The sequence below is a fragment of the Lolium rigidum genome, chromosome 7 (assembly GCF_022539505.1).
Source record: "Lolium rigidum isolate FL_2022 chromosome 7, APGP_CSIRO_Lrig_0.1, whole genome shotgun sequence".
In the NCBI taxonomy this organism is placed as follows: Eukaryota; Viridiplantae; Streptophyta; class Magnoliopsida; order Poales; family Poaceae; genus Lolium; species Lolium rigidum.
Window position 1 is genome coordinate 61,563,539 of NC_061514.1, and position 20,882 is coordinate 61,584,420.

A 20,882-nucleotide genomic window follows, 5' to 3' on the forward strand; every position below is an offset into this window, starting at 1 on the left:
CTAGAAACTTCGCAGATCCTTTCACAAAGGGTCTATCACAAAATGTGATAGAGAATGCATCGAGGGAGAAGGGCTTGAGACCCACACTATGAGTTGCCTACAGTGGTAACCCACTCTATGTGATCGGAGATCCCGTGAATTAAAGTTGGGGGACAAGATGTTAGTCAGCTGGGAGGAGAGTATCCCTATACTGAATTTACCCTCTCCGTGAAGATGCAATACTCTCCTGATCTGCATGGCAGGTTGATACTTATCTTAATGTGTTCTAAGTAGCTTATTCAAGCAAAGATGTTGTCCTGCAGAACATTTTCTGAAAAACACACCTATGTGAGTCTGATTGTTAAACGTCGCAATCTATGAGAGTTAGGGCTCTCTAATAAACTCATGAAAGGCCTGGAGTATGACATATAAGCTCCACACCGCAAGGAAGCCTCACGGCAGCCCTGTATCTGTTTAGGCTTTGTGTGAAGCTAGTTCACAGAAAACTTGTAGTTCAAGGCGTAGTCCACTGTTCAAGTTGCAAACTAGTGTAATATGAAGTTCTTAGTGGAAGCTCAACTTAACAGTCTCCACCGTGCACCGGTATATAAAACAATGATTCTGGAATAGTGGTATTAGATGTGCCAATGAGGCTTTATGGGGGATTGCTGGAATTTTGCCTTGGACCTAAGCCCATGTCCCAATAAAAATTCTGAAATTCTCTTGGCCCATGTGGAAATGGTAAGGGGTGGGACTAAAGTTTAGTCCCAGATTGCTAGTTGGGAGAGAGTTGGAGTGGTATATAAGGTGGGCTGTTCTAGTCCTAGTAAGTGAGTGAGAAGAGAGAGAGCCCTCGCGCACTCCTCCTCCTCCGCCGCCCGCCTCGCCACGCACGTCACGTCACGACGCGTCGCGGGTTGCGGGAATCTCGCCGAGCCAAGCTTATCTTTTGGCTATTTAGGAAATTAATTATGTAATCAATTATGAGTGATTAATGGACGTTAACACAGTCGTTTTCGTTCCGATTTTTCTGGACCGTGGACTCGTACGTGGGCTGCGTCCCACGACCTTCCCGAACCGCAGTACATAAGCGCGGACGCAAACCATAGCATGTACGAGACACCATATGCGACCGCCTCTTTCCAGTTCATTGCGCTGCCGCCTTCGTCTTCCTGATCCCGTCCTTCGGCGTGCACCGAGCGGCGGGACTATAGGCCTCCTGAACCCTGCCTCTCGTAGACCTGTACGGGTGAGGGGCAATCAGGTTTTTGGGGAGCACTTACGCGCGACTACTGGCAACACGACGTCGTCTGACGACGAGTTCCCGAACGAAGACTTCTTCCCGGACACCCACAACCTCTTCGGCAACCTCAACATGGGCGACAACAACCAGGATGCAGCCAACATCGCCGTTGTTGTTGCGGTTGCCGTCAACGCTGGACGGTATGCGTTTTTGTCCTCCTCGTTTTAGATCTTGCTAGAGTTCCTAGTTCTGCTATTTGAAGTAGATGCGATAGGTTTATCCTGTCTCTGTTCATATGCATGATTAGTTCATTTGCTATTTCTGTAGTCATGATTTATCAAGTATTAGTTCGGATTAGTTCATATGATAATTTGCTTATATATTCAACATTACCCACATGTGTCCATCTGCTTGGAATTAGAGAAATTCCGCTATAATTAATAAAAAAAATTAATATTTGTTAAGGAACATACCCTATGGTGCATAATTATTTTTTATTCATCATAATAATTATGATGATTATAGAATTATGTTAATAATCCTAAAAGTTATTTTGGATCCTAGGCACCAGTGCTCTCATCGTATTAAAAAATTAAAAAATTATATTTATGTGTTTAAAAATCATGTAACAAAATTCTAAAAGGAGCTGATGATGTACGTAAAAAATCTCAGTTATAAATGTTTTGTTTTCTGAGCTACACAAAATTAACAAAGTCTGATTTCTTTTTGGAGATTTAAATCACTATCCATATATTTGTTTTTTTGTAGCGAAAAATACAAATTATTTCCGGTTGAAAGTTTACACATTTTGGGATACAATAGTGGGTACATCATAATTTATTTCAGATTTTTCTGAAACTTAGAAATATGATTTTTAGTTATTTTTTTCAAAAGGGATCAGTGGTGCCTATGTGCACCAAATCTCTATCGTAATCTTAATAATCATCTTATAATATAAACCGTACATATTCAGATGTTGCCCTCGCAAAATATGAGGGCCACATTGCTAGTTAGAAAGCATGGAGGATTATTTAACCCTCCTGGGCGTGTAGTTCTTGGCTAGGGCCACAAAAATAGCGAAGTTCACCACAGTAACGGCGACAACAAGCAGGAAGTAGTAATCTAGGTGCCCATCATCCAGTTCCGGTGGAAACCAGCCCGTCCCGCCTCCTGCCGCTGTGACCGACGCGACTAGCATCACCAGCTGCGAGTTGATGAGATTTCCCAGCGACACGGATACGAAGTAGAAGGCCGTGGACACGCCCTTCATCATCTCCGGCGACTGGTCATAGAAGAAGTCCAGCTGCCCCACGGAGAGCGACGCATCCGAGACCGCCATCATCACGTACTGCGGCAGCAGCCACGCTATTCCCATAAGCTGATGATCCTCGGCCATCCGCAGCCTGCGCGCCTCGGTGCACGCTGCCACCGCCACCGCGAGGGCCGCCGTGGCGTGCCCAAGCCCTATGAGCTGAAGCGGCGTGAGGCGCCAGGCCGGCTTCGTGGAGACACAGCTGTTGTAGAGCGCGACGCAGGCGGCGACGCAAATCGTCTCGACGGACGTGAGCGACGCGGCCGGGATGTGGGAGTCTGCTGTCTTGGTGCCCTGCTGCACGAAGGTGGTCTGCGCCTGCGTGTTGGCGACGAAGTACAAGGCGGAGGTGAGCCATATCGGGATCAGCCGCAGCAGGGTCTTGAGCTCCTCCACCTGCGTCACCGTGCACAGCATCCATGGCCGGTTGCCGTCCTGCTCCAGGTCCTCGTCCGTGACAATGGCAGCCTTGTCCAAGAACCTGGTGCACGCGCGGTAGCTCGGAGAACAGGTTTGTTAGTCTGAAGAAAATTAGTGGAGCAGATTTGTTTCATGCCACTCCTAAAATTGCATGTACCTGAACTGGTCGGTGTGCTGCAATCGTTCGTGCACAGGATACAGAAACGGGTTCTTGAGATCCTCCTCCTCGTACAGACGGTACAGTTGGGCGGCATCATCAGGTACCTTGAGTTTTACCTTGCGAGACAGTGCGCAGAGCACTTGGAAGACACCTTTCCACGGGCTGCCCACTGGAGGCAGCATCCGGTACATGGGCGCCGTGGCGGCGAGGCCCACGACGACGACAGCCACGAACAACCCGCAGATGCCGTAGCCGAGCCCCCAGCTCACCTTGTCCTCGACCCAAACCAGCAGAGTCCCAGCGGTCAGCATGCCCATGTTGGCAACCGCGTAGTACCAGCTGAAGTAGGACGCCTTCGCCTTCTTGCCGTCATCGTCCCCGTCGTCAAACTGCTCCGCCGCGAACGACATGAAGACAGCCTTGGACGCGCCGATTCCGACGGCGCACAGGTATATGCCCGAAAGGAAGACCAGCTTCTGGCCAAGAGTTGCCGGTGCACACGGCGACGGCCTCAGAGACGGCAGCGTAGCTGAAGTGGTGACCATGGCTAATCCCTGTTGATTATGAGTTGTTAGTTCGTCAGAGAAGCAGAGTGTAAATGAAACAGCTGACGGGCCGGTGTTCACTTACGACGATTGAAATGGAGAGGCCGATCAGCACCGTCTTGTACTTTCCCCAGTAGGAATCGGCAACGGCGGCGCCGAGCAGGGGCATGAGGTAGCTGACTCCGGCCCAGGAGTTGACGGTTGCCACATTGGAAGCACTGTCGCCACGGAGAACGTCCTGAAGATACACGATCAAGCTCAGGTAGACCCCGTAGAATGCAGTGACCTCCAAGAACTGCAGGCCTGGCACCAGGGAGATGATACACGATTGACTTGCTAATTCAGATCGATCCTCCAGTCCAGTGTGAGAATTCATAAACACACCAAAACAACTCGAGCTGCCACTCTAGTGCTAATGGCCTATACATAATTGTAAGCTACTAGTACTAAGTTTTTTATCTGCTGTATAAAACTGACGACTTATGCTAGTAATTCACTTGTCCTATGGTACAAAAGCCGTACAGGGCAAAGTCATAGACACTCACACAAGATCACTTTGAGTGCCTTATCGGAGTAGTGACTGACCGCCTTGTGCGCCTCCTGCTCCCGCGCTTCCGAGCCCCGATTCGAACAAGACGCCTGGCGCAATAAGTGAAAGCTCGAAATTACAAGCAAGATTACATGTTTTGGCAGAAGCTACTGGTATTCCCTCTTGAGTCTCTTCTGCGCACAGGAATCGCTGAGCGTGATTAGCAGGAGGCACCGGGCGCGCCGCTAGGTAGCATCGAATTATAGATTCTCGTGGAGCACTGAAGCCGCGGCTCTGGATTGGGCGTTGCTCTTGCTCTGGCATCGATCACTTATCGATACTACAGATTACTTGTACGTACCTCATCGTCCTCTAAGATCGGTCTCCTTAAGGCCCCGAGCCCGCGGTGGTCGGCGTCCATCTTCTTCTGAGCATTCACCGCCGTCTTCCCCTCCCGAAAGAACGCTGTCAATTTGGCCTGGGGTGGGGGAGAATTGGGCAAAGAATCTAAATTGGATCACCGGGACAAGGACATGCCATTGCTATCTATCACTGCTATGGTACGCAGCGTTTCCCCTTCATGGATTGGATATTTGCTGATATTTAGTGATGCCAAAAGTTTTCTCCTTTTCTTTTATATACAAACTTGCAAGGAGGCCCTCACAAATGCGATGGCGTCACCTTTAGATGTTGAAAGTATCAAATATCTACTTATTTTATCTTATGCAGATATTTCTTTCTTCCTTTTACTCCCTCAGTTCAAAATACCCACAATGTCATGGGTATGATACATTCTTCAATGAATAACTCCGAATTTTAGTTTCTACATGATTAGGTTGTTAAAACATAACATAAATAGTAAAGAAACAACTATTAAAAATTAATTATTGAACCAACTTGTTTTAAAGTCAAGGTTGTAGATTGGAAAGTTTCAAAAAAAAAAAAAGGTTGTAGATTGGAGGCCACAAACCAAAAAAAAATTTTGTCCACGGTCATTCCAACTATCATTGTGATCATGTACCAGTAGTTACTTAGCTAGAGTTACCAAGATCCCCCTCTTATGATCTATTTAGGTACTTATCCTTAAGATAAATACATTAAAGAAAATAATTTCTATTACTGCAAGAAATTAAATATTATTTGTACCACATTTTTGAAGCTTGCAATTAGTAATTACTTATATATAAGTTTCATTTCTTAGTATAGGCCCTCAACCATGAATTTGATTTCTTAGTATTAGTAATGCAATAATCCATAGTCGATGATGTTAGTGCTTTCTCATGGGGTTAATAATGCAAATCTCTCGTTTTGTACCGGGAAGATGATAAGAAAAGGTGAAGCCTTCTCTTGGTTTCCCGACTTTTTTTTGCTTCTAAATACTACCCTCTCTCTGTTTGATTTTAGTCCAGCCTACCGTGAGGATCCCGTACATCGTCTTTCTCCCTCATGGGTTCCCATGGTTCCTATACGGCGCGTTTCCCGGTCCTTTTCTTTTACTGATTCGACCTGAAGTGATAGCTTGACGCGTTTTCCGTGGATAAGTTGGCAACGCTCCAGCTCACATTGCTCTGATTTTGGATGCAGTACATTGGAATTCTGAAGCACCACCATGAGCGCTACCGCATGCGTGCCTGTGGTGCGGTAAGGAACCACCCTGTTGTGTTATATTGGCATCAAGAAAATCCTCCCAACGTTCAAAACAACAAATAGGAGTGGGCAGAATTAGGGCAGTACTACCGGTCGACGGTAGTACCGGACAACTTCCGGAAACCCAAAAATGGCTCCTAGAACCCTTCGGTAACCCCAAAACGAATTTTCAGATGTTGACCGGAAGTAGGGCGGTACTATAGCTAGTACCAACTGATACGTCTCCGACGTATCGATAATTTCTTATGTTCCATGCCACATTATTGATGATATCTACATGTTTTATGCACACTTTATGTCATATTCGTGCATTTTCTGGAACTAACCTATTAACAAGATGCCCAAGAGCCGATTCTGTCGTTTTCTCGCTGTTTTTGGTTTCGAAATCCTAGTAACGAAATATTCTCGGAATTGGACGAAATCAACGCCCGGGGTCCTATTTTGCCACGAAGCTTCCGGAAGACCGAAGGAGAGTCGAAGTGGGGCCACGAGGTGGCGACACACCAGGGCGGCGCGGCCCAGGCCCTGGCCGCGCCGACCTATGGTGTGGGCCCCTCGTGCCGCCTCTTTACCTGCCCTTCCGCCTACAAATAGCTTCCATCGCGAAACCCCTAGTACCGAGAGCCACGATACGGAAAACCTTACTGAGACGCCGCCGCCGCCAATCCCATCTCGGGGGATTCGGAGATCTCCTCCGGCACCCCGCCTGGAGAGGGGATTCATCTCCCGGAGGACTCTTCACCGCCATGGTCGCCTCCGGAGTGATGAGTGAGTAGTTCACCCCTGGACTATGGGTCCATAGTAGTAGCTAGATGGTTGTCTTCTCCTCATTGTGCTTCATTGTTGGATCTTGTGAGCTGCCTAACATGATCAAGATCATCTATCTGTAATTCTATATGTTGTGTTTGTCGGGATCCGATGGATAGAGAATACTATGTTATGTTAATTATCAAGTTATTACCTATGTGTTGTTTAAGATCTTGCATGCTCTCCGTTATTAGTAGAGGCTCGGCCAAGTTTTCGCTATTAACTCCAAGAGGGAGTATTTATGCTCGATAGTGGGTTCATGTCTCCGTAAATGCTGGGAGTGACAGAAACCCCTAAGGTTATGGATGTGTTGTTGCCACTAGGGATAAAACATTGATGCTATGTCCAAGGATGTAGTTATTGATTACATTACGCACCATACTTAATGCAATTGTCTGTTGTTTTGCAACTTAATACTGGAAGGGGTTCGGACGATAACCTCGAAGGTGGACTTTTTAGGCATAGATGCATGCTTGGATATCGGTCTATGTACTTTGTCGTAATGCCCAATTAAATCTCACTATATTTATCATGACATGTATGTGCATTGTTATGCCCTCTCTATTTGTCAATTGCCCGACTGTAATTTGTTCACCCAACATGCTTTTATCTTATGGGAGAGACACCTCTAGTGAACTGTGGACCCCGGTCCTATTCTTTTATACTGAAATACAAATCTGCTTGCAATACTTGTTTTACTCGTTTTCTTGCAAACAATCATCTTCCACACAATACGGTTAATCCTTTGTTACAGCAAGCCGGTGAGATTGACAACCTCACTGTTTCGTTGGGGCAAAGTACTTTGGTTGTGTTGTGCGGGTTCCACGTTGGCGCCGGAATCTCCGGTGTTGCGCCGCACTCGCATCCCGCCGCCGTCAACCTTCAACGTGCTTCTTGACTCCTACTGGTTCGATTAAACCTTGGTTTCTTACGAGGAAACTTGCCGCTGTGCGCATCACACCTTCCTCTTGGGGTTCCCAACGGACGTGTCGGCTACACGCATCAAGCAAATTTACGGCGCCGTTGCCGGGGAGATCAAGACACGCTGCAAGGGGAGTCTCCACTTCCCAATCTCTTTACTTTGTTTTTGTCTTGCTTTATTTTATTTACTACTTTGTTTGCTGCATTATATTAAAACACAAAAAAAATTAGTTGCTAGCTTTACTTTATTTACTGTCTTGCACTCTATATCAAAAACACAAAAAAATTAGTTACTCGCATTTACTTTATTATCATGTCTAGTCCCGTAGTTGTTACTCTATCACCTGAGGAATCAATCTTCACTTTTAAACAAGGAGGTGAAGAGAATTTTAAAGAAGCATGGTCTAGAATTTTTGATTCTTATAGTAAAACTGAACCTAAAATGACCTTAAGCTTGCTTCTTAGTAATTTCTATTTTGGGCTTATTCTTCGTTATAGATATGCCTTAGATGCTGTAGTGGGAGGAGATTTCCTTCATTGTGATGGGGATCAAGATTTTAATGCTATAAGGAAATTGATTACATCATTTAGCTCTGATAATAATCTTGATCCATCTCATGCTAGTATGCATAATAGATTAAACACTATTGAAACAAATATATCTTGTTTAAAAGAAGTGTATAACCGAATTCGCGAATACTATGAGTATGTTCCATTAAGCTTCGAACCTTCAATGTGGGTGCCTACCATTAAAGCTACTATTGGTGGTGAAACTTTCCCTGCTCGTTGTGATATTATGTCTGAGTTTTGCCTTATGCCTGAAAATATTTATAAATCTTTGACACTTTGGGAACTTACTGAAGGAGGAGAAGAAATAACTCTTACGGATAACTCTGTTGTAATTCCTAAGGGTATAGCTGAAGGTGTTTTCACAACCTTTCTTGGAAGGACGGTATCCACTGATTATCTCGTTATTGAATGTGTAGGGATGGGACAAATCACGTTTGGAAGATCCCTGCTGAAACTCATGGGAGCAGTCATAGATGTTGGGAAAGGCACTCTAAATTTTACCTCTACACCCGGATGCGGTCATGTATTCCCTAGACCAAAGAGTAGGAATAAGAGTAAGAAAGGTAAGAGCAACACCCCTGGTAAGAATGCCAACGCATCATCTCTCGATAATACTTGATATACACTTTCTGCGCCTAGCTGAAAGGCGTTAAAGAAAAGCGCTTATGGGAGACAACCCATGTTTTTACTACAGTATTTTTGTTTTACATTTGAGTCTTGGAAGTTGTTTACTACTGTAGCAACCTCTCCTTATCTTAGTTTTGTGTTTTGTTGTGCCAAGTAAAGTCTTTGATAGTAAAGTGAATACTAGATTTGGATTACTCCGCAGAAACAGATTTCTTTGCTGTCACGAATCTGGGTCTAATTCTCTGTAGGTAACTCAGAAAATTAAGACAATTTACGTGAGTGATCCTCAGATATGTACGCAACTTTCATTCAATTTGGGCATTTTCATTTGAGCAAGTCTGGTGCCTTAATAAAATCCATTTTTACGGACTGTTCTGTTTTGACAGATTCTGCCTTTTATTTCACATTGCCTCTTTTGCTATGTTGGATGAATTTCTTTGATCCATTAATGTCCAGTAGCTTTATGCAATGTCCAGAAGTGTTAAGAATGATTGTGTCACCTCTGAACATGTTAATTTTTATTGCCCACTAACCCTCTAATGAGTTGTTTCGAGTTTGGTGTGGAGGAAGTTTTCAAGGATCAAGAGAGGAGTATGATACAATATGATCAAGGAGAGTGAAAGCTCTAAGCTTGAGGATGCCCCGGTGGTTCACCCCTGCATATTCTAAGAAGACTCAAGCGTCTAAGCTTGGGGATGCCCAAGGCATCCCCTTCTTCATCGACAACATTATCAGGTTCCTCCCCTGAAACTATATTTTTATTCCGTCACATCTTATGTGCTTTGCTTGGAGCGTCGGTTTGTTTTTGTTTTTTGTTTTGTTTGAATAAAATGGATCCTAGCATTCACTGTATGGGAGAGAGAGACACGCTCCGCTGTAGCATATGGACAAGTATGTCCTTAGGCTTTACTCATAGTATTCATGGCGAAGTTTCTTCTTCGTTAAATTGTTATATGGTTGGAATTGGAAAATGCTACATGTAGTAATTCTAAAATGTCTTGGATAATTTGATACTTGGCAATTGTTGTGCTCATGTTTAAGCTCTTGCATCATATACTTTGCACCCATTAATGAAGAAACACATAGAGCTTGCTAATTTGGTTTGCATATTTGGTTTCTCTAAAGTCTAGATAATTTCTAGTATTGAGTTTTGAACAACAAGGAAGACGGTGTAGAGTCTTATAATGTTTACAATATGTCTTTTATGTGAGTTTTGCTGCACCGTTCATCCTTGTGTTTGTTTCAAATAACCTTGCTAGCCTAAACCTTGTATCGAGAGGGAATACTTCTCATGCATCCAAAATCCTTGAGCCAACCACTATGTCATTTGTGTCCACCATACCTACCTACTACATGGTATTTATCCGCCATTCCAAAGTAAATTGCTTGAGTGCTACCTTTAAAATTCCATCATTCGCCTTTACAATATATAGCTCATGAGACAAATAGCTTAAAAACTATTGTGGTATTAAGTTGCTTGTTGTGCGATAACCATGTTTCTGGGGACGCCATCAACTATTCTTTGTTGAATATCATGTGAGTTGCTATGCATGTCCGTCTTGTCTGAAGTAAGAGAGATCTACCACTTTAATGGTTGGAGCATGCATATTGTTAGAGAAGAACATTGGGCCGCTAACTAAAGCCATGATTCATGGTGGAAGTTTCGAGTTTTGGACATATATCCTCAATCTCATATGAGAATAATAATTGTTGCCACATGCTTATGCATTAAAGAGGAGTCCATTATCTGTTGTCCATGTTGTCCCGGTATGGATGTCTAAGTTGAGAATAATCAAAAGCGAGAAATCCAAAATGCGAGCTTTCTCCTTAGACCTTTGTACGAGGCGGCATGGAGGTACCCCATTGTGACACTTGGTTAAAACATGTGTATTGCGATGATCCGGTAGTCCAAGCTAATTAGGACAAGGTGCGGGCACTATTAGTATACTATGCATGAGGCTTGCAACTTGTAAGATATAATTTACATAACTCATATGCTTTATTACTACCGTTGACAAAATTGTTTCATGTTTTCAAAATAAAAGCTCTAGCACAAATATAGCAATCGATGCTTTCCTCTTTGAAGGACCTTTCTTTTTACTTTTATGTTGAGTCGGTTCACCTATTTCTCTCCACCTCAAGAAGCAAACACTTGTGTGAACTGTGCATTGATTCCTACATACTTGCATATTGCACTTGTTATATTACTCTATGTTGACAATTATCCATGAGATACACATGTTATAAGTTGAAAGCAACCGCTGAAACTTAATCTTCTTTTGTGTTGCTTCAATACCTTTACTTTGATTTATTGCTTTATGAGTTAACTCTTATGCAAGACTTATTGATGCTTGTCTTGAAGTACTATTCATGAAAAGTCTTTGCTTTATGATTCACTTGTTTACTCATGTCATTACCATTGTTTTGATCGCTGCATTCATTACATATGTTTACAAATAGTATGATCAAGGTTATGATGGCATGTCACTTCGGAAATTATCTTTGTTATCGTTTTACCTGCCCGGGACGAGCGAGTAACTAAGCTTGGGGATGCCGATACGTCTCCGACGTATCGATAATTTCTTATGTTCCATGCCACATTATTGATGATATCTACATGTTTTATGCACACTTTATGTCATATTCGTGCATTTTCCGGAACTAACCTATTAACAAGATGCCGAAGAGCCGATTCTTTGTTTTCTCGTCGTTTTTGGTTTCGGATATCCTAGTAACGAAATATTCTCGGAATTGGACGAAATCAACGCCCAGGGTCCTATTTTGCCACGAAGCTTCCAGAAGACCGAAGGAGAGTCGAAGTGGGGCCACGAGGTGGCGACACACCAGGGCGGCGCGGCCCAGGCCCTGGCCGCGCCGACCTAGGGTGTGGGCCCCTCGTGCCGCCTCTTTACCTGCCCTTCCGCCTACAAATAGCCTCCGTCGCGAAACCCCCAGTACCGAGAGCCACGATACGGAAAACCTTACTGAGACGCCGCCGCCGCCAATCCCATCTCGGGGGATTACGGAGATCTCCTCCGGCACCCTGCCGGAGAGGGGATTCATCTCCCGGAGGACTCTTCACCGCCATGGTCGCCTCCGGAGTGATGAGTGAGTAGTTCACCCCTGGACTATGGGTCCATAGCAGTAACTAGATGGTTGTCTTCTCCTCATTGTGCTTCATTGTTAGATCTTGTGAGCTGCCTAACATGATCAAGATCATCTATCTGTAATTCTATATGTTGTGTTTGTCGGGATCCGATGGATAGAGAATACTATGTTATGTTAATTATCAAGTTATTACCTATGTGTTGTTTAAGATCTTGCATGCTCTCCGTTATTAGTAGAGGCTCTGGCCAAGTTTTCGCTATTAACTCCAAGAGGGAGTATTTATGCTCGATAGTGGGTTCATGTCTCCGTGAATCTGGGTGAGTGACAGAAACCCCTAAGGTTATGGATGTGCTGTTGCCACTAGGGATAAAACATTGATGCTATGTCCAAGGATGTAGTTATTGATTACATTACGCACCATACTTAATGCAATTGTCTGTTGTTTTGCAACTTAATATCGGAAGGGGTTCGGACGATAACCTGAAGGTGGACTTTTTAGGCATAGATGCATGCTTGGATGGCGGTCTATGTACTTTGTCGTAATGCCCAATTAAATCTCACTATATTTATCATGACATGTATGTGCATTGTTATGCCCTCTCTATTTGTCAATTGCCCGACCGTAATTTGTTCACCCAACATGCTTTTATCTTATGGGAGAGACACCTCTAGTGAACTGTGGACCCCGGTCCTATTCTTTTATACTTGAAATACAAATCTGTCTGCAATACTTGTTTTACTGTTTTCTTGCAAACAATCATCTTCCACACAATACGGTTAATCCTTTGTTACAGCAAGCCGGTGAGATTGACAACCTCACTGTTTCGTTGGGCAAAGTACTCTGGTTGTGTTGTGCAGGTTCCACGTTGACGCCGGAATCTCTGGTGTTGCGCCGCACTACATCCCGCCGCCATCAACCTTCAACGTGCTTCTTGACTCCTACTGGTTCGATTAAACCTTGGTTTCTTACTGAGGGAAACTTGCCGCTGTGCGCATCACACCTTCCTCTTGGGGTTCCCAACGGACGTGTCAGCTACACGCATCACCAACCAACTTGGCCATACAAGTTGGGGAATGAGAAAATGATCAGCAACCAAGCTGCCAGGCGGTGGTACTTGCTGGAATGGCCAGAACTTCCGGCTCTCAAATTTATCTAGAAATCTGTTTACGAAAACTACAATATCTAGAGTTTGGAAATTCCGATTGAAGTGAAATCAATTTTACTGGAAAGATAATAACAAGAGCTAACCCACATAATATGTGGATTAGGTTTTCTACATGAATTAATTAAGAGGTGGAACCTCTCAATAAAAACAATCTAGAAAAACTCCAAACTCGGAAACGCAAAAAGTTTTTCATACGAAATCTGTTTTCGATGAGCTGAAGTTTGTCATGAGAATGAGCACAAGATCTAAAACATCACATGGATAAGAATCCGGAACAAACCAGAAATATGATGAAAACAATGCAAGGGTTTAAGCTCTCTCCAAATGCTACGATCAAGTTACTCATTCAGAGAGCCCTCTTGATAGTACGGCCAACTATCCTATAAGCCGTTCTCCACACTACACCATGAGACCGGTAAGAAAGTAACACTATCAAGAACTAACCTTAACCTTGCAATTTCCACTTGAGTTAGATGATGAAGAAGTCGACCATTTTAAGATGGGATGCTTTTCTTGTTATGCTTGCTTGATGAAGTCTTGCAAATTGCTCCCCCATAATCCAATTTGGGAGAGCTTCTTCTTCGGCATATCGATCTTCATGTATCCATGATCACCATTTGGATGGAAAGCTAAGTATTTGTATATGTTCTTCAATGAACATCATTTCTTCTGTCTTCATATTATTGATGCCTTGAAGATGCACATGAGATCTCACTCCATCTTCTTATTCTTCTTCAAGTCATACTTGTCACCTGATCGTATTCATTTTCTTCTTCTTGCAACCTTGAAGCCAACATATAGTTCGATTATTTCTCATGGACAAAAGCTATAAGTGAAACTCAATGCAAACATTAGTCTATAGGGATTATCATTAATTACCAAAACCACAAATGGGGCTTCATGCACTTTCAACTACTTTGTCTGCACAAGCGATGCCGAGGAAGGAGATAACGCGAGCTCAGGCGTGATACGATGAAAGCCGAAAATGGGGCAGGAAGGATTCTATCACCTCCCGCCGAGCACTCGCCCCTATTTCTACCCTCCACTCTCACCACTCACCATCCAATTCGAAACCTTCGCCCCCACTTTTCAAGCTCCACCTCTGGTTTAACAACGGGTAAGCGGCTCATATATATTTGATCGGTGGCGGCGGCAAGGCTACTTCATCTTCTCCGTGGAGTTCTCCTCCGCCAACAATGAAAGTATCTGCACCTCCAACCTGCAGACCTAGCATTATTGTTGTCCAGGGATAGATCTTGGTAGAGCTTGCCAAATCTAGGTACGATTTACATGGGAGCATCTTGTTTACCGGCGGTCTAGGGTAGTATGGTCGAAATGTATTCCTTGTAAGATGAAATTTATCACTTCCATTTGCCATCTCTACTTGAATCTATGCACGTAGATTCACCTTCTGTAATCTACATTAGTGATTGTTCATATCGTGTACTTTATGATGTGTCAGATGTTGCAATGACTATGATATGTGGTGATTCTAGGACTCGTTGTGTGACGACTTTAGCAAGGCCTTTGTTTGTGTTGGGCATCCTAGATCCCCTCGCAAGTGCCTGATTCTCTTCCCATTGCTAAGTTGCAGTTTTCGCTGTCGGATGTGTCTGTCGACAAGGGCCATGTGTCTTCCCTCGTGTCCAAGGTTGTTGTAGATGTGGCAGCAAGGATGGACGACATGAAGAAGATAATAGCCAATAACCACACTGATGCAGAGAAGGCCATGAGGACTATGTAGAATGGGGCCATGAAATGGGTCCCTTTCATGTTCCAGCTTTGAGTTGGAGAAGATGTACGAGCTAATCGAGACTGGCGTCCGAAGTGACATGGATTTCAAGGAAGTCCATCTCATTGCCTTGGCCAAGGCCCTCCTGGAGCATTGCAGTGATAACGCTATCTCCATGTAGGTGTATAACCACCTGATCCTCCACTTCCTCAGGTGGCTCTCTGTTAGCAAGCTCTGCGATCTCAGCGGACCTCCTGGAGGCTGAGCGCTATCATGGACACGTCACGGATGGCACACTTCCCTTCACCATAGTAGTACTTCGTTGATAACTTGCGTAACTAATGCGTACACTGCCTTTCTGTTGTAGGATCATTCCAAGGATGGTGAGTTCTTGAACATGCCCATTGTGAACTACGATGAGATACATATCATCTTCTTCGGCCTTGCCACCGGGAAGTATGCCATGTGCTCAAAGGAAGCCCTTGGAACACCTCTAGTTGCCCCTTCAGTTGAGGATGGTGACACCCATGAGTCCGATGGATTGGCCAGCAAAGGCATCCTTAAGAATCCTACTAACGCATCTAAAAGGGTGTATGTTGGTAAGAGGAAGATGGTGCCTTTGCTTAAGACGAGCTCGTGGCCTTCACCAACATGACCATCACTATGAGGGACGTCGCAGAGGCCATCCGGGACATGCACCCTGACTTGTACCATCAGTCATTGATAGTGTTGACTTTTGTGAGGAGTCTCTCATTGTAGCGCTCACCCACCTCATCGATCGCAAGACCAAGGGCACTAGCTTTGTTGGCATGGTGCCGCAACATAGAGTCCTTTGGCTCGGGATCTACCTGGCCAAGTACTACTACAATTTGTAGTGGTGCCCTTGGGGCCATGGAGGTGGGGAGGCATGCATGGAGGTGATGGTGATAATCATGCCTTGATGATGGCGATATACATTTTATGTAGCTAGGGCTTAAAGACTTCATATGGCTTGTAACTATCATGAGGTGGTATATACTATCTCCTCATGTGATGGTGATCTTCTGGTGTATGGATGACACCCCCTTTCGATGTGGTGGTAGGTTGAAGCCATGGTTGTAGTTCTAGGATGAACTTGTGATCCACTTGTGGTAAATGATACTACATGGTCCTCTTAGGTTATGATTTGGTGTGAACTTAAAATGACTTAGGGAGGGTTTTATGTAAATAAAGAGAGGGTTTTAAGTAACAACTAACAAAGAACAAAAGACAAACAAAGTGAAGTAAACCATAAAGTAAACTGAAATGGTTGTAGCTATATGATTCAATAGAATGAAAGTTGCTTTCTATGCTTTCGGTATCACTAGTACTAGAGGGGTGAATATATGTGATCCATATTATATAAGATATTAATTAGGCAAATAAACGTTCCCCTTATGATTACCGGTCTATCACACATTTGTGCACTATGCAAAATACTTGTGTGTCAGTCGCAAGACAATAGTACACTTCCGGATCAAACGATCTCGTGAAACTCATCTTCGTAATCCATGTTCTCAAATACTATTTCAACTACATATTCTAACTTGACACACTATATCATACCTCGGCCTAGAACCAGATCAATTCCTCACACATGGATGAATTATAAAACATAGATAAATATAGAATGAAGGTCACAACCATGTTCAATCTTACAAATACACAGGCCAAGGAGAGAGATGGGGGCGTTGATGGAGATGGCAGTGATCTGGTGGCGCGCAAGGACTAGGGCCGGCGCCCGGTGCATGGTGGCGATGCCTCAATTTCCTCCTCTTCCTCGGATGCCATGATGGTGGTGGTGTTGGAGAACTATCAATGGAGGTGACACGATCGCTGGGCTCCGCTGTGTGAAGATGTGATGGAATTAGTGATGGCGGCTAGGGTTTTCCCCTCCTTAGATAGCTCCACGGAGGTCGGTTTTCACTCTAGGGTAACCCCGCACTAGATATGACCTTTGGGCCTTCACAAATATTGGTCTATTTGACAAAAATGTCCCAGGTCCGTACGGCCATATGGTATGGTCATCACAGCCGTACCAGTGGTCGTTAAAGTTCCAGCTGCAGTAGTTTGGGCGCCATTTATTCATACAGACTCTAATTTAGGTGTTCTTTGGATCGTTGTATTCGAATAGACAAGGGTTAAAATACCATGGTATTGGATCTTTATTATATTGTGATGGAAAATTGACATCTTTCTACCCTTGAAATGGCTAAGTTTTGGTGCCATGTAAGTCCTCCATATTGCCTCCCTTTGGCTCCTTTCCTCGTGCTTTGTCTACAAAGATCATAACACCTACTCACACCAAAGATAAGGAAAAATGATGAAATCCTGCTAAAACTATTTGTTGTTTAAATCTCCCATGAAAATGAATCAATATTTGCAATCATGCATTAGGACATAGTTAAAGCTAGATAAGCATGTAATGAGACAGAAATAGTTAAAAACACATCATGTTTTGACTCATCAGTAAGCAATGCTCGGATCTTCATCAATAAGTAAAATAAATGTAAGGTATACTTAGGCACCGTACAATGAAAGAAAAACATCAAGTTATTCGAGAAATCTGAAGTATATAGACATACAGTACATATGTATAGTTGTATACACATAAATTCAGTAGACATGAATGATGGAGTAACCATACAACATGCATCAATCACGCATGGTAAAGTCCCATACTCATGAACGTAACGATTCTCTAGGGTGCAGGTGTAAACTTCATGCAGATTGGTGGTTTAATCTTGGCAAGGGCAAGCAGGGATGAAGGAAACGTCCATATTCCATCCCCACATATCAAACCAGATGCAACTGCAGGGACCATGTAGCCAGCCTCTTTTTTGTTTATCTTGTTCCAGACAAAAACCACCAAACTCCCAACACACATATCAATAGCAAAGCTTCCGCCTACAAGGAATGGAACCGCCATTGCCATTGGAAGGGGAACATATTTCCTATACTTGTGTGGCATGACATCTCTTCCCATGCTGAGTAGTGCTGCAAATGCGAAAAATCCACCAGATAGTGCTAGACAGTACTTTGGCAGCACTGAGAACCCCTCAACACCAAGTATTGCCATATTACGGTATATCAGTGCGTACGGTGCCTTCCAATAACCAGTCGGGTTGCCAATATCAAATGCCGTGTAGAAGAGCATGAACGTCAGGGGGGAGACAATGCAACCCATGACTGTCCCAATGGCTTGTGCCACAGTGCCACCATCATTGATTTTGGTGATGTTTGAGTGAGATAACCTGTCTTAAAGTCTTGCATCAAGTCTGCAGATATAAGTACCAGTTGCTTCACTAATGTACCGGTAACAAGCCCTGCAACGACACCATTATCCTTGCCAGCCCAACCCGCAAAGATGAAGAGACTGATCTTTCCGTAGTTATAGCCCATGTTGATATCGGTAAGCCCCGTGCCATAGGAGTTGGCAAATCCAAGCATGGGGGCGACGGCATAAGCTATAACTACGTAGTACCATTTCACCTGTCGAAATATTATTGGCGTGGTAACCACTGCAATGATGCTTATCAAGGCATACCCGGTATATGCCATCCAAGCAGGGAGATTGCCCTTCTTGAATATCTCTTCGCACTGTAGCTCCTCAAGTGAGACTGCATTGTCCACATTTCTTACTGCAATTCATTCAGTTAACATTAGAATATCATATACATCCTTCTAAAATGGTAGATGTTGAAAAATTCATGAGCTAGATTTATGTTGTCCTTCTGTTCTCACCTCGATTGTCAGCACGTTTACCGCTAAATTGTCGATACATGCCCTTAAAAGTGATGCTAATAATTTTTGTGAAGTGGTAGAGTCCATCCCCTATGATCAGCGCGATACATATGAAGGCCTGAATGATGAGGAAATTTAACATTACTGGCATACAATTTATCATTACCCCTGATATCAATTTACGTAAATGTCACCAATGAGAAAAAAATATTATGGTACACAACAGATACCTTGTAACCGTACAAACTTTTCATGCTGCTTTCGGGTACATTTGCAGGGTACCAATCCCCCTTGTTTTTACTGATGAGTGGCCACAATATTCCATATGAAAGAATTGCACCAAGGAGTGTGGAGACATTTACTATATGCGGGCAAATCATCCCGGCACCGACGTATGTCAAGCTAAAGTCAAAGAAGAATCTGACAAAACAAAACACCGGGAGTGAAGAAAGTCTGCCTCACACCACATTCTGGCGATCGACAGTAAGAAAAGAAAATGTTAAAAGAAAGTATTACGTACGTCTGCTTCCAGGCCTTCAGACCAAACGTAGGGAACTGAACAAATCCACAAGCATCGCCGCCGGCGTAGAACCACTGGAAGAAACTCCATACAAAGCTACCCCCAAAATATTTCAGAAAGCCACGGATTTGCTTCCTGCCATGGAACGTAAGATCTTAATTTGTAATGTCTGAAAGGACAGTGCGACGTGCATAACTAAGGTCACAATATACAAACTTTGAGTTCTTGTCTCCTTCACCAGTATGAAACCCGTTTATCTTTATCGAAAAAAATGAAACCCGTTTATAAGAACAGCAGTTGCCGTCCCAGTTGGGTAAGTCAATTTATAGTCGACGACCAATACCTGTAAACATCATGGTCATTGTTTAGTGGCAAAGACAGGTGATCCTGGCACAGTTTCATAATCCGCCGTTGCTAGTCATTGGTTGCTTGATTTCTATTCTTTTAATTGCTTAGAATTGGGGATTATTCATTGTAGAAGCAAGAAGTGAGTGGCACCTTTCTAAGGGGAATCAAGGTGAGGAGCCCCCCGAAGCTGCAAGAAAAGAGGAATGCCGTCATCCAGCCAATCCCTGGCTCCTTGTAGCTCCCCGGCCCGTTGCCCACCGAGTCGCCGGACAGCTCGTACGTGTTCTTGGTTAGACCAAGCAAGGTTGATCCGAACCCACCTGTAATACACCACTCACACAACCAGTTAAGTAACTTCTCAAGCTACAGCAAGACCACTAGGATAACTAGTAGTACGGAGCATTATGTTGATATAAAGATTAGGTATAATTGCTTTCTTCTTCGTATAAACGTTTGTTTTGTCAAAAAAAATTAGCAGGAAGACATGGCAGGTAATATAGCACTAACCGCCGAACGCGATGGTGTAGCAGGCCACTCCGCAGGTCTGGACGATGGTGTTCTCCTGTCGGGTGAATGGGCGAGACACGATGCCGAAGCGGTCCAGCAAGCGCGTCCAGCCACGGAGCGCGAGGAAGGAGAGGAGCGCGGCGGAGACGTTCAGCGTGGGCAGCATCCCGGTGGAGAGCACGATCTTCAAGACGATCACGGTGTAGATGAACCCGATGAGCAGCGCCGCCACCATGCCCCGCACCGTCAGCTCGTCCTGCCACCGCGGCACGGGCTCCAGCTCCCGCTCGCGCGCCACGGCGAGCGCCGGGTCGGACTCCATGTCGCCCTCCGCGGCCTCGTGCTTCTCGATCTCCTGCTCGATCTGTTAGAATATATTGTATATTGTTAGGTAGCTGTTTAGTATCTCACGATAGTTATCTGTTTGTGTTAACCATATAGATTAGATCAATAGTTGTTGAGATCTTACCGTGTTGTACAAGTTGTAAAACCCTAACTATCAATATAAAAGCGCATGACAGCCAGCCCTTGGAGAGCTGTGCACTTGCCTCCAAACCATTGTCTCACGTTTTCTTACATGGTATCAGAGCGAAACTAGATCCAATCTACGCTTCCAATGTCTTCCTCCTCCACCACGTCCGATGCTGCCTCCAACATCTTCTCGAGCGGGCTTGGACTCGCCAGCAACAACACCGGCAGCAACGCGGCAGCCCTCGCGCCGCTCTACAACTTCGCCAACGTCAACACCGTCAAGCTCTCGCCGGAGAACTACCTTCTCTGGCGCGCGCAGGTTCTTCCTGTGCTCAAAAGCCATCTGCTGCTCGGCTACGTCAACGATCGCCTCCCCTGCCCGGCTCAACTCATCCCCAACCCCAAGGCAGGCGATGCAGGCGCTTCGGCCGAGATCCCAAACCCGGCGTACCAGGCGTGGATGCAGCAGGACCAGGCAATCCTGTCGTTCATCCTCTCCAACGCCTCC

At 44.5% G+C, this 20,882-nt stretch overlaps 1 protein-coding gene and 1 pseudogene across 1 annotated transcript; both read right to left on the minus strand.

Annotated features, from left to right (window-relative positions):
- Window positions 1-2,154: 2,154 nt before the first annotated feature.
- LOC124675304 (protein NRT1/ PTR FAMILY 8.5-like) lies at window positions 2,155-4,715 on the minus strand. The gene is made up of 5 exons (XM_047211368.1): window positions 4,550-4,715; window positions 4,205-4,298; window positions 3,745-3,962; window positions 3,112-3,668; window positions 2,155-3,015 (listed from the first exon to the last, which is right to left on the minus strand). Exons 1-5 carry the CDS (start codon window positions 4,607-4,609, stop codon window positions 2,250-2,252), a joined length of 1,695 nt encoding a protein of 564 aa, XP_047067324.1. The 5' UTR covers window positions 4,610-4,715; the 3' UTR covers window positions 2,155-2,249.
- A 12,770-nt stretch (window positions 4,716-17,485) lies between these two features.
- On the minus strand, window positions 17,486-20,462 carry LOC124671434 (annotated as a pseudogene).
- Window positions 20,463-20,882: the final 420 nt, after the last annotated feature.

Excerpts from the sequence above, each read along its gene's own strand:
- LOC124675304 (XM_047211368.1), bottom strand. The coding sequence starts at position 4,609 with ATGGACGCCGACCACCGCGGGCTCGGGGCCTTAAGGAGACCGATCTTA. Across the intron at positions 3,963-4,204 it reads GGCACTCAAAGTGATCTTGT|GCCTGCAGTTCTTGGAGGTC; the intron begins GTGAGTGTCTAT and ends CCCTGGTGCCAG. Across the intron at positions 3,016-3,111 it reads CAGCACACCGACCAGTTCAG|GTTCTTGGACAAGGCTGCCA; the intron begins GTACATGCAATT and ends CGCGTGCACCAG.